The sequence below is a fragment of the Acanthochromis polyacanthus genome, chromosome 15 (genome assembly GCF_021347895.1).
Source record: "Acanthochromis polyacanthus isolate Apoly-LR-REF ecotype Palm Island chromosome 15, KAUST_Apoly_ChrSc, whole genome shotgun sequence".
In the NCBI taxonomy this organism is placed as follows: domain Eukaryota; kingdom Metazoa; phylum Chordata; class Actinopteri; family Pomacentridae; genus Acanthochromis; species Acanthochromis polyacanthus.
Window position 1 is genome coordinate 5138332 of NC_067127.1, and position 14631 is coordinate 5152962.

The 14631-nt window shown below is 38.7% G+C and overlaps 1 protein-coding gene across 1 annotated transcript; it reads left to right on the forward strand.

The window, feature by feature from the left end:
* The first annotated feature begins 86 nt into the window (after positions 1-86).
* il22ra2 (interleukin 22 receptor, alpha 2) lies at positions 87-11800 on the forward strand. Its single transcript, XM_022203791.2, has 6 exons — positions 87-3934; positions 5561-5675; positions 7003-7187; positions 8599-8741; positions 9940-10097; positions 10509-11800. Exons 1-5 carry the CDS (start codon positions 3871-3873, stop codon positions 10087-10089), a joined length of 657 nt encoding a protein of 218 aa, XP_022059483.1. The 5' UTR covers positions 87-3870; the 3' UTR covers positions 10090-10097; positions 10509-11800.
* Positions 11801-14631: the final 2831 nt, after the last annotated feature.

Genomic DNA, 14631 nt, shown 5'->3' on the forward strand with positions numbered 1-14631 from the left:
TTGTGTTCGTCAGGTTACTGTAGGTGAACGGGAAGTTGGTATTTCAGTGCAGTTAAGCTGCTTTAGTGATGTTTTAAATGTTACATCAGCTGCTGTCAGGTGGAATATAAGGGAAGAAACTCGCATGCCGACGTGTGGCATTTAAGTAATCCGTGCTGTTCCTCCTCTGTGAAAAGGGGGACCTCTGTTTATCTCCATTATGTTTCCTTCCTGTTTTTCTGTGCGTGGGAGGAGGGATACCTTTTTTTGTTTCCAGTAACAGCTGATAACAGACTTTTATTTTAACCTGTGGATCCTCTATTGATTCTTGGCATCTAGTTTGCGGCAGGGTTTCCGGTCACAGGAACTCCTTCCAAACAGCCGAAGCCGCTGTAATTGATTTTACTTGGTTGATGGTTTGGTTTGACGAAGTTTCCGTTGGAGCCACCACTTGTGATTGGCAGATGAGCACACCAACTGTTAGACCGTCGCTTTTAGCTAAATATTTTAACTGTTTATCCATTTTTTTTCAGCCTTTTCAACAGTTTTTCTGTAACCTTTTACGATTTTTACTTTCAGTCTCAACCACTTGTCTGCAAATTTTAGGAATGACTTTTATTTCAAAACTTAATTTACTACTAGTTTGAGAATTTATACTAATGATTTTGACCATTTGTTGCGTACTTGGAGCTAAATATTTCAACTGGCTATCCTTTTTTATTTTTAGCCAGTTGATGATTTCCAAATGCTTGGTTAGAAGATCCCTGGTTCACGTCCTGGCCTTCCCGGGATCTTTCTGCTTGGAGTTTGCATGTTCTCTGGGTTTTCTCCAGGTTCCCCAGCTTCCTCCCACAGTCCTAAAACATGCTGAGGCTAATTGGTGATTGTTAATGGTCCGTAGGTGTGAATGCGAGTGTGATTGTCTCTATGTGCAGCCCTGTGATAAACTGGTGACCCGTCCAGGTGTTCAGCTGAGATAGACTCCAGCCTAACCGTGACTCTAATGAGGATGAAGCCGTGTATGAATAACGGATGGATGAAGGTTTCTGTGTCTTCATGCTGGGTCATGAGGGATTCAGTTTTCAGGTTTTCTGTTCCTATGACCACACCTTCAGTGAATTTCTTCAAATTTGGCTCAAACGTTCCTTTGGACTTGTACTTAAAGATTTTGGTGTCCATAAGTCAAGATGTTCCACGTGGTGAATGTGAGAAATCAGGAACATCTGGAAGCAATTTCATTACATCTGGTGTGAATATCCAAATGGACTTGAGAATGAGCTGGATAGAATTTGGAGGATGAGGGTCAACTTAACTTTTCTGTCCGTTCAATGCTGCAATTCAGAAATAAATGGAGCTAAGCATTATTTTCACTGTTGAATCATCTGTAGATTGTTTTTCTTGAATTTTGGTCGGTTAGGTCTATAAAATGTACGAAAATTGTGGAAAATGTCCTTCTGTGTTCTCGTGTTTTGTTCTATCCCCGACCCTGAAGAAAATTTAATGTAAAAACCTGGAATCTGTTCTTAAAAAGTTAGCCAAATCAATGAATCAATTGTTTTATCTTATTTCAATCAGTTTTTTTTGTATTGGCCAAAATCAATTCCATTGTATTTGTACCGCCAAAGTCCAAACCTGGTAATATTATTGAAAAAACCCCAGTGTGTCCAATGATTGTCTTTTTTTACCAAAAAGAAAGTTCTGGCAGATCCAGGCTCAGGGAGGACGGCCGTCTGCCTCGACCAATCAGGTAGGTGAGGACATAATTCAATCTCGAATTCTCTGATTTGTTTGGAACATTTCTCAATCGTAACCCATGGATATTAAAAATGGCATTGCAGACATTTTAGCTTGACATCAAATGCTTTCTGAGTTAACTCAATTTCAGTGTTTTTTCATTCACTAAATTTTGAGGCAATGTTTGGATACCAATGTGGCGTATCGTCTGCCTTGTTACTGTAATTCCTAGTGAGGACACAATCGATAATTACCACAAAGTGAAAACATGAAGTAGATAATATGTCACCCCTCCCTTCTCTCCTGCCACTGAGAAGAACTTTTCTGACACATTTCCAGCAAACTTCTTGTAATTTAACACTTGTAACTGTGTCAACCAAAAGTAGGGCAGTGTGTTATAACGTTAACAAAACAGAACAAACTGAAGCTCACTGACACAAATATGTCCTCCTAAACCTGCGATTGCATAACTGAAGAATGTATTAATACATTTGAAAGTAAGAAAACCACCGATAGCCATGGGAAAAAAAGTAATTAGACCAGTTTCTTTGTTCATGTTGATGCCTGGTACCACTAAAGGTTTATTACCTGAAGAATACAATGAACACGACAATAAATGCAGCTGATTTCATAATACTTTGTCCTATTTGGCATGCTTCAGCTTCATTGTATTCCCAGGGTATATAAGAGGACATTTCATGTCATCAGCAGCACTGCACATGCAAAGGTCTAGAGTGGTTTCCTGCTACATTCAAGCCATAGCACAAATCAGAAGTTGTCAGCTCTCACATAATGCCTAAAACTAAAGAATGATGTGAAGCCACAAAGGCAGCCATCTTGGCACTGCTGGAAATTGGTATGAGTGAGAGTAGTAATAGCAGGCTTCTGTCAATCAGAGTTGATCCGGGGTGTACATCCTGGTTGTCCTGTCTGTTCGGGGTTGTTGCTAAAGAGACCGATGCTGGAATGTCAATCTCTGTCGCAAAAGTCGCATTTGTATGTGGTCTCTGGTCTGTTAGGGTTGTTGCACTCCTTTCTGTGGGCTTCTGCGTTAGTCAGCTTCACTTCCCTTGAGTTGAAGTGTTGATTCAGGGTGCTTCTCCACCTCATACGGTCGGCTGCGAGGACCTCCCAGGACTCGGTGTTGATGTCGAAGGCCTTCATGTCTCTCTTGCAGACATCCTTGTAACACCACTGTGGACGACCTTTGGGTCTCCACCCAGGTACCAACTCTCCATAGAGGATGTCTTTTGGAATGCGGTCATCTAAGATCTCCAAAACAGCCGTTCATTATGCCAAGAAAAACCAACCTAACATGGTTCTACCAAACTGCTAGCTGGTTTTGTCAGGAAACGTCTTTCTACCCACCAGATGACCGTCACTCATCCGTTCTTGTGTCATGAGTCATCATCAGACCTCCAGGAACCTTAAAAATGAGTGGGCGCTGTGAAGAAATGCAGCCTGTTGGACAAGGACAGTTGGAAACCGACTGGTCTGAAGTCACACTGGGCAGGAAGAAGTCCTTCATCAAGGAAAGGCCAAGGAAAGGCCAATTACTCTCTGTTGGGGATCACAAGGATTGGACTGTTGATGATTGGGCTAAGGTTCTCTTCGTGGATGAATCCAATCTTCAGTTGATAATACTACTAATACTTACTATTTACATTATTGTTGTTGTTATTGTTTTCTCAACATTTAACTTGTCATATTATCATCATCAACACACAATGACAATGAAAGTGCCGGCCATGTTGAAGATAATGTGACTTTAATGGAGTAGATTTTATTTGTTTGTGACAGGAAGGCTCCGACCATCTCCATCAGATAAACCTGATCCTGATTCCAGGTCACATCTTTGTTTCTGTTCGTCAGGAAGTACAGCGTCACACGTTGGGTTCAGGTTTGCTAAGCTGTAAACAGGCGGATAATACCAGAGGCTGGAACATCGGTAAGGTGATCCGTCACTGTTTTGTAATGAAACTGATGTGGAAATTGTGATAAAATGTGCTTTTGTTCCGAGAGAAAAACAACAAAAAAGGATGGAGACAGTACTCTTATGTCACGGTTCATGGAATTTGAAAGGAGGAAGTGTGTGTGTGTTAAAGGTGGAGCCGTTGCCAGCAGCATCAGTCCAGCTCTGAGTCCACAAACAGCATCATGAGTCGCCTGCTGCTCGGAGTCGTGCTGCTGGGAAACCTGAGCGTCAGCGTCACGGCACAAGGTAAACTCTAAAATACCTTTATTTACACTGTAACATGTGTGGAGGAGTGCTTTTGTCTGATTTGTCCCTCCTAGCTTGGTGCGCCTGAAAACCGTGAGGTTGAGTTTAAAACGCTGGAGAAAAATCACCAAGTGTAGCTGTGAGCTGATGGGGTCTAAGAAAAACAAGCAGACCAGTAACAGAACTTTGCCACATTTTTTTGCAACACTGCAGTCCATTAATCTATCTTGGACTCTTCGTGTTGCACAAAAATCACATTTAAGCTTAAATTTTTATCATAAAGGGAGATAATTTTACAAGAAACAGTCGATTCTTTCTCTCTCAGTGATTTACTGTGAAAATGTCAGTGATTTATCAGATTTTTTTAAGGTAAGACTGACTTTTTCCAGTGAGAATCAAGAGTAAAGAATCAAAGAGAAATGTGTTTATTCCTCTGAAATCATCTTGTAAAGTCCTTTTTCTGACTCGATCCCCGATAAACCTTTGTGAGGAGAATCAGTTTTAGTCTTTGGGACTTCACTGAACCCAGAGGAGGAATCTGTTTCATGAAAAACAGCTGAAATTTAATTTTAGTGTGGTGAAAACTGTGTTAGTCTTCCTCCATTTGATCAATTATTTAGCTGTAATGTGCTACGTTAAAGGGCATAAAGCAACGCTAATTCATTCAGAAAGGTCAGGGGCATCTTCATTCATGAGTTATTGTCAAAAAAATCCTTCCAAAATCTGTCAAACACTCAAGAAACGATTTCTGTCACGCTGAATATTGAATTTTTACCTTTATAAGTTGGTGGTTCTTCTCTATTCTTTCATTTTTTTAGTGTGCTTAACTCCATCTCATCTTGGACAGCTAAGAGCAGGCTGAAAGCAAAATGTATGTAAAAAAACAAAACAAAAAAACCATAGTGACATCACCTAATATTTGGAGGACTTTTGAAGTGATTCCACCTTGTTTTATTGGACTCAGCAGTGGCCACATTTGGACCAGAGCTTGGCTTTTTGGTTAAATTTACCAAACCTTTAGTAGGATTTAGATGAATTTTATGAGATGCTCATCTTGGACAGCTAAACGCAGGCTTAAAACAAAATGTATTTACTGGAAAAAAATGAGCAGCCACCTCCGTATTGTGTCTTTTAATACAGCCAAACAACGGACAAGGCATTTTTATGTGACCAAAATGTTTGAAAATTTGTTGAATTTAAAACACACTGTGAAAGGATTCAAGTTTTAAGACGGAAAACACCCAAAACCAAGTTCACGGCTATTTGAAAGTACACAAATCCACAGATATACATTACTGCACCTCTATCCCAGTAGCGATGTGCCTAAAACATGCCCTGCTTTATCATCTATTTCACTCTAAATGAGATCACGATTATTAAAACTAACATCACGTTGTATAAAGGGAGACATGAAACTAGCGATTGAGACCATAAACTCATCAGGAAATCACTTATTGATGAAGCAAATCAAGTGAGAAGTAGAGTCTTTTTTACGTAGACGTCTTTACATCTGACTGGTAACCAGAGGAGTCGCCCCCTGCTGGTTGTTAGATAGGAAGCAGCATAACTTTCATAGTTTCCTCATGAACTCCTGCAGCTTTTAATGAATGCTTTCCTCTGTTCCAGTGACGCTCGCTCCGCCTGCCCAGGTGAAGTTCAACTCAACGGACTACAGAAACATCCTTCACTGGACTCCAGCTCCAAGCAGCTCATCGCTGCAGTACGACGTCCAGTGGAAGATGTGAGTGCAGCACATTTAGAAACACAGCCATGGAGCAGGAATAAAAGCAGCATTATTCTATACTTACTTTAGTAGAGTTAGAACAATATTGTCTGCAAAATATACTTGAAGAATCACAGTAAAAGTATCCGTAATTCAGCAGCAGGCTCCCTGTCAACCCTACGTTACTTTACTGTACTAGTATTTAGAAATATAAGAAGTATTTCACAGTTCAGCAGGTTGAAGTGAAGCTGACTTGAGCCACTTTATTTTTTATTCTGTGTAAAAAGAGCAGACTAGTTTGTGTAAAAATGTAAACTGACATAAAACTAAAAACAAAAACTGTCCTGTGAAGTACAAGTACCTCAGTAATGTATCTGATTAGAGTATTTGAGCGAATGCACTCACTTACTTTCAAGTGTTTTCTTCACAAATTATCTCGTGACTTTCTTTAGATCTTCGGTGTTTCCAACGTTTTCTCAAATTAAAAAAAGAATGTAGTAAAGCTTTCCTTTGCTTCCATCGTGTTACCAGCATGCAAAGAAGAGTCATTAGGTTAATATTAAGTCCAAAGAACCTTATTTTCTTTTTAAAAACTCACCAGCAGAGTAATGTTCAGGGATAAATCTTATCATCTTATCTTATCGTTGTCTATTGATGTGAAGCATTCGGTGAATTAAATTTCTTTAAAGTAAAACACTTTGAGCTGCATTTCTTGCATGAAAGGTGCCATAAAATAAAGACAATTATATAAGAATGCACATACTATATATTGTATGTATATGTAGATATGTATAGTACAGTTGTGAGGTGCTTGTGCTTTACAATAATAATAATAATAACTTTATTTATATATCATCCTTAGGAACAGTGTGTACAAAATGCTTTGACAGTTAAAACATGCAACATAGACAATAAGATATAGGAGACAAATCAGAGCAGTCAATTAAAATAAATAGTGAAAATGACAATAAAACAAATGAATAATTAGCTAGATTAGCACGCAACTCAAACAAGGGAACTAGGAAGTTTAAAAATTAAAGAATGAGACTGAGGGTTAAAATTAAAAGTCAAAAAATAGAGAATTAAAGAATTAGAGAGACGACATCACAGCAAAGAACCAGGCAGCTAAAATTAAAATAAAACAAGAGAGAACATCTACAGTAATAATATTAATACTTCTGCACTTTTATTTACATAAAAGATCATTTTAAATGCACAGCGTCTGCATTAAGTTGAGTATTACTAATTTAACCGTCTTCTATCGCTCACTGTGAGTCAGACATGTGACCAGACCGATCACTTGTTTATTTCTTGATTTGACATTATGTCGTGTGTCTGTCCTCAGTTACGGCGAGGCCGACTGGCTGGACGTGGACGGCTGTCAGGGCGTCCAGAAGCTCCACTGTGACCTCAGCACTGTGACCTCCGAGCCCAGAGAGTGGTACTACGCCCGGGTACGAGCCTCCTCTGTGGCCTCCAGCAGCAAATCAGCCTGGACTCTGTCTCCTAGATTCAGCCCCCGATGGGACAGTGAGTGTTCAAACAAATCCTCATCATCATCATTTGCATCCTCAGACACAGAGAAACACGCAGAAACCTGAAACAGGCACTGAGAAAAGGGTCATTTTTTTATTCCATGTTTTCTGTGTTGTTTGCTAACCCTACTCTGATCACAGTAACAGGGTTGCTAATCCATGCTAATGTTAGCTTTTTTTCAGCCGCAGAAGCTAGATATTTCGCTAGCTGTTACTGCTGACCAAAAGGACAAACTGACTGATGGAAAACAGTCCAAAGAATGAGTCTGATCCTGATAATATGTGGTAGAGTGAGACATTCAGTCAAGGCTGACAATGCTGTGAAAATATGAAAAATAGAAGACAGGACATAGCTTGGTCTACCCATTCTTTAAGAAAACTGATGATGTAAATGACAAAAACAAGACAGAAAGTGTCAAAAACAAGACACAAAAAGACAGAAACAAAACAGAAAGCGACAAAAACAAGACACAAAAGACAAAAACAAGGCATAAAACGACAGAAAATGACAGAAACAAGATATAAAATGACAAAAACAAGACAAAAAAAGGACAGAAGCCAAACAGAAAGCGACAAAAACAAGGCATAAAACGCCAGAAATGAGAGAGAAAATGACAGGAAAAAAAGATATAAAATGACAAAAACAAGACACAAAAGTACAGAAACCAAACAGAAAATGACAAAAACAAGACAACTAACTAAAACAAGACACAAAATGACAAAAACAAGGCATAAAATGACAAAAATGGGACAGAAAATGACAGAAACAAGATATAAAATTACAAAAACAAGACAAAGAATGAGAAAAACAAGGCAGAAAAGACAAATACGACAGAAAATGACAAAACAAGACATGGAACAGCAAAAACAAGATACAAAATGACAGAAACAGGACATAAAATGACATAAACAAAACACAAAAGACAAAAACAAGACACAAAACAACCTAAACAAGGCATGACGTGATCAACAGGTTATGCTAACATGTTGTGGGACACATGTTCCACGCATAATAATAATTATTTAAAATATTATATTGATTAAAAACAATGTTCCCACAATTACAAGAGATAGCAACAAGAAATAATACCAAAACAGGAGAATTAAATTTCATTTCAACTAGTTCTTTATTCACAGCCAGGAGAGGAATTTTCTTTCTTCACTGCAGATTTATTTACAGTGTTGATGTGTGGTAGATAGAAATAAAACTCTGTATCAGGAAATGTCACATAAAGAGTGGGTGAAATCAAGTTACTGTCTTACAAAACAAACAAAAAAGCTTCCTTTTTTGTGGTTATAAACAACTAAATGTGGTTCCTCTCTTTATTATCTTTGTTTTAAACGTGGTCTCATGACTTCAGGTTCATCATTTTATAAATATTTTAATTTCTTCTGCCTCTCTGCAGCTAAAATCAGCCCTCCTGTTCTGAAGCTGAACCTCACGGAGCATGGCATCGTGGTCCGAGTGAAGCCGCCGCGAGCGCTGGTCCGGAAGCTGCACAGCAACCTGCACTACAAGATCTACGTAACAAACACCAGTGGAAAGGAGGTACACACAGAAGCACACAACAGGCCTCCATAAGCACAGCGTTTGGGCTTTATTTTAACTCTAAGACTGTTTCTTCTCGCACCAGCTGTGAGTTTTTAATCTTCCATATTCCTAAAAGTAATTATTCTTGCTTTTAGTGTAATTCTTTGTACTCACAAGCCTCAGGGATATATTAACCTGCATCTTGCTGAACTACAACCTGAATATATGAACAAGTAGCGAAACAAAAATGACGAAACGTTTGAATTTTTAATCTAGTTACATGCAAATTCATGTTGAGTTGATGCATGTTGCAGAGAGTATTTTAGTCCATTCAAAGCAGGTTGGTACGATGCCACATTATCCTACAAGCAAGCTCAAAACCATCACATGATGAGAATGGAGAGGTAATCGTCTCTATTTCTCTGATGGTTTGCATCAGACTACATCTCCAGGATACTTCTATCAAAGGTACACATTGATGATTTGACTATAAAACCTCAGAAAAGTGGCATTGTCAGCTACGCACACGGTAAAAATGGCAAGAAAAAGTGATAATCAGGTCTCCAATATGAGTATAGTATAGGGGGAAAAATATACAGAAAAAGATTAGCAGAAAAATACGTCCCAAAAATATGAACACAAGTAAAAAGTAAAATGTGCATTGTTGAAATAAATCTAATAATTGTAAAGCATATTAAATAGTAATGGAGTTTTATTTATATTATTGCAAAGAGTTAGTTATTGCAGTTATCAATCAAACTTTATTCATATATCACTTCTCATACAATTAAAATGCAACACAAAGTGCTTTAGAACATTTAATTATTAGTTATTGCACATTGTTCAGTGAAGTAAAGTGAGCATTAGTTATCTGCCTGCAGGAGAAGTGTCCTCTTAATACAAAACAGGTTAAAAAAACAGTGAATGTTCACTTTAGAGAAGCTGGAATGAAAACATAACTGGTGTTTTAGCTCCAGAAAACACCACCGCTGACTAATCAGTCCACTGTTTCATCATTTAAAGGTGGTTTTTTTTTAATGGTCTTTGGACATATTTAATGTTACGAAATAGAAAAGGAAGAAGAAGAGGAAGAATGAGCCAAAACGAGAACCATGAAAAAGAAGAACAAAACTATTTTATGATTCTCCTTTATGGCCCAGTTCTGTGCACACGTTTCCTGAGTGTGGGCCTCACTGTCTTCTTCCGTTTTCTTCAGGAAGTTTTTCAGATGAACTGCTGCTCCAACAAGCTGACTCTGAAACACCTCGACCACAACTCCGAATACTGCCTCCAGGCCCAGACCGTCGTCCCCCTGCAGGCCAAGAGCAGCGTCAGAAGCTCGGAGAAGTGCGTCACTACGCTCTGATCGCTCAGGTACGAGCAGAAAATCCCACCTGGTTCAAGCTACAGAGCACCAGCGCAGACACTCATCTTTCATCATTCAGTCTGAGTGAAAAGTTTGCAGCAAAAAAAAGCCGGTATATCCGTGAGAATGTGTTACAAGCATCTGTTCTGTGTGCTTGTCTGAGCTGCACATGGACGGCTTGGATGGCAACAAAAGATTACAAAATGAGAAGTCAAGTATCAGCTGTCACGTAACAATCGCCCGAAGCCGCGAGACAGAAAGAGGGAGGGAAAATGAAACTCCTGCAGGAGAGTTTCTCTATGAAGACTATAATTACCTCTGCTCACCCCACCCTGCTCACTATTTTTAGATGTGTGACGGATGTGCAGGAGGGTCACAATCTAACTGTTTTTTTCTGCTCTTCTTCCTCCACTCTGCAGAAACACTGAATGAGTGGATTCATCCGTCGCTACCTCGAGCTGCAGCCTCAAATGCAAATTAGTACTACATCTGTGCAGGTGTTTTACTCAAGATGAGCATTTTGCTCATAGAATAAAATGATCCAAACTCAAGAGCCACTAACCCAGAGGTGTCAGATCATTTTAGTTCAGGGGCCACATTCAGCTTAGTTTGATCTCAAGCAACAAAAAATGGACAAACGAAACAAAAAATGACAAAAGCAAGAAACAAAATTACATAAAATGAGACAAAACATCAAACAAAACAAAGAAAGAGACAAAAAATTTAACAAAAAAGTTACAAAGCAAAAAAAAAGGACAGTTGACACAAACTAGACAAAAAATGGCAAAAGCAAGAAACAAAATGACAAAAAATGAGACAAACGATGCAAAAACCAAACCAAAAAAGAGACAAAAATTAGACAAAAAAAGTTACAAAGTGACGAAAAATGGGCAAACAACACAAACGAGACAAAAAATGACAAAAGCTAAACTAAATGACAAAAATGACACACAAAACAATGAATAAAGCAAAACACACAGGTATCTGGAACTGAACTATGTAGTATTTTACTTTTAAAAAGACAAAAAACAACAAAAAAATAGCCAAAATCTTGCAAAAATGAGACACAAAATGACAAATGAACAATGAACAATCTAGTGTTTGACTTTATGATCAAAACAACTTGTCATGATTATTGTAATTATTTTACATTTATAGTTTTACAAATTTACAATCTAAACTTAATGTCTTCTCTGTAATTTTTACACTTTGAGGGCCGGGTTGGACCCTCTGGACGGTCAGTTTTGGACCGCGGGCCTCTTGTTGGACACCCCTGCTCTAACCTGATGCATCCTGGGAGTTGTAGTCAAAAGCTCGACTTAGTTTAGCCTGAGTTTGGATTATTTTTTCATCTTTATGTCATTTTTATTTTGCTTTGTTTTTATGTTTTCATGCAGCACAGCACATTCCTCCAATGAAGTGTAATTTTTAAGTGTTTCTTGCCATATTTTTATTAAAAAATGTTTACATTAACAGCTACAAGATGTCAGTCACGGGTGCCAATTTACCAACAATAATAAACATTTTCCTTTTTATCATATGTAGGGTAGCCATCTTTAAAATAGTGATAGAACCAGCTAACGTAGAGCTACGTTCTTTCTTCTTAAAAAGTGAAAAACTGCCAGAATTCTGAGATGTATTGAGCCAGATGTGTGTTATATTTTGTGCCACGTTACAAATAAAAGCATCATTTTGTGTCTTTATATGATAATTATCTGTCTCACTGAGCCATTTTGTGTTTTTCTGTGGTCATTCACAATTGAACACTGTGTCAGTTACCTGCTGACGATCACATGACTGTGATCCTACTACAAATTGACCGATTTATCCGTCGGAAATCATACAAGGAACAAATGATTATGGGGTGTTTCTGAGTCCCTTCAGTTCCTGCTGCCCGCTACACATTTAGGTCACGCAATGTAGCAAACCCCAGCCAGACAATGGTGAAGCTCCTGATGTTTCACAAAGCCTTTATTTCCGTTCAGCCATGAGCCTTATTTTGAACACAAATTCACCTTTCTGTCCTTCACTCCTTTCTTCAGGAAACACTGTGAGGGCTTGTCCCTATCAGATCAATCCATGCCCCCCCCCCCCCCCCGTGATCTGATTGGCCACCTCGTGTGCCAGCCCAAAATTTTCGTTAGAAATTTACATTACTGATACTCCGATTTCCGACGCTCCTGAACGCAACTTCGTTGTGCACTTGAATGCACCAATGACGTTAGCTTGATCTTTTAAATTGTATTTCGTTTGGATTTGAAGAAGCTTTGAAGATATGGAGCCATAATGCTGACAGTAAGTTTTGGCATTGAAGAATGTTGAATTGAAAGCGAAAATACAAACATTGAACTTTCAATCTTACTGGCAGTGTTTTCACATAATGCATTATGGCTCCATATGAAGACGTTTCCTGATGCCGGAGGAGACGAGCAGCTTTGTACCTTTGCGGTAAGAGGACTGTGGCCGTTTCTCAGTACGTAACTGTCCGTACCTGGTTCTCACGTAATCATTAAACGTCATCATGGAGACTGCATAGATATGAGTCAGTAGATAGATGTATATCTATGGCTGCAGGAGGATTTTATTAGAGGAAGTCAGACACAGTCACACAGAGAAACATTAAAGCTCACACTGAAATGGAGCTACAGCTGTGTCTTGGACAGGGTTTATTTTCAAAGCTACATGTGTGACGGTAATAATCCGCGCCAGAGCAGAACTCATTAGCACTTCCGGTCACTCCAGAGATGCGGAAATGTAGCCAGAATATGGATTAATTTTTCGTTTGGGCTTGACAAAGACGAGAACAAAAATATTCAGAGCAAGTGGAGCAGCTAGCTAACGCTTATTACAGTTTGATTTACATTTTCAAAGTCATATTTTTGAAGTCATGTATTTTTTCTGTAAAACAAAGTGCAACTTCTGGCTCTCTTGACTTGCTTATTGTTCAAAAATCTTGCTAGAGGTGCTGAAGCTCAGAAAGTCTGAGATGTTTGTTCAAAATAAGCTCATTGTCAAGTCTTATCTGAACTGTCCTCCTTTGTTTGAACTTTCCCTAAACTTAGGAGTTAATGACAGAGCAGCAGCACATCCAGACTCAGTCTCATTTATGTAGAGATTAAACTTCAGTGTCATTGATGTTGAAGTGCAGTTTTTCACGTTTGTTGCACATGCTCCCGACCAAACCAGTCCAGGTGGAAGACGATGTGAAGAGAAGCTCCAGAGGATGAATATCACACATTTACGCCGGAAATAAATGTCCTTTAATTAGACATTGTCATGCAAAAGTTGGATTTCCCTTTAATGATGTTCAAATCTTTGAGTGTTTTGTTGATGTTGGTTTCTAAATGTTTTCTGACACTCGGCCCCAAACATTAAAACCTTCTACGGCTCACAAGCTGCAACAATTCACACATTATCAACTATCTTTCTGACTAAACTAAGATAAAAAGTAAAAAACTTCCTGATTCCTGCTTTATGAATATAAATCTTTTTGGTTTTTATGACAGTAAACTGAATATATTTGGGTTTGACATTTTATAAACCAAAACAAGAAATGAATTACTGGAGAAAACAATCAACAGATGAATGGACAAAGAAAATTTGTTTTCCAACATATATGGCTAAATTCCTCCAACATTACAAGATACATACAATTTAAATTCAGTTTTATTTATATAACGCCCATTAAAGGTCAAATTGTCTCAAGACGCTCTATTTTTATATTTTTTTGTTAGATTTAAAATATGACAAAGTAAGAAATTGAAACCTCTTGACTAATCCAATTTATTATTTGGCCTACTTTACATTATGTAATCATATGGCATGTTTTTACAACATGTTGAAAAAAATTGCATTTTTTTCAACATACTATACTATGGCGGTTTTTTTGGACAAAATTCATGATGATTTTTTTTTCAAAGAAAACTGCTCTGCAGTGTTTTTCACTGCCTATTTTACATAATTTCATCATATGGCATGTTTTTACGACATGTCGGGTGGAAGAACAGCGTCCTAGTGGCAGCTCCCTTTCTGCTCTTACCTTACTCACTAAACTCAAGTACCATGGAGGACCCCAGTAGTTGACGTTTCCTGCTTCAACCTTCTCCTTTTCAGCTTTCGTCCACGTCCGATCGCTCCTGCCCGATCAAGAACCTGCCCAACTGCTGTGTGGTCCATCAGGATGACTTCTTCAAGCCCCAAGATCAGATTGAAGTTGGTGAAGATGGCTTTAAGCAGTATGATGTCATCACTGCTCTGGACATGGACGCCATGATGAGTAGGATCTACGTGTGGCTGGAGAACCTGGTGAAGTTTGAGAAGTCTCATGGCATTAATAACACCCTGGACACAGAGATGGTCCCGAAGTCCGAACACAAGGAGGAGGAGGAGACTCACATCCTCATTGTGGAGGACTTCCTGCTTCACACCTAAAGGCCTTTGATGGACGTGCTAAACCAACGATACTTTATTTCCATCCCATATGAAGAATGCAAAAAGAGGAGGTGCTCTAGGAAGTACACGGTACCAGACCCCCCCGGCCTG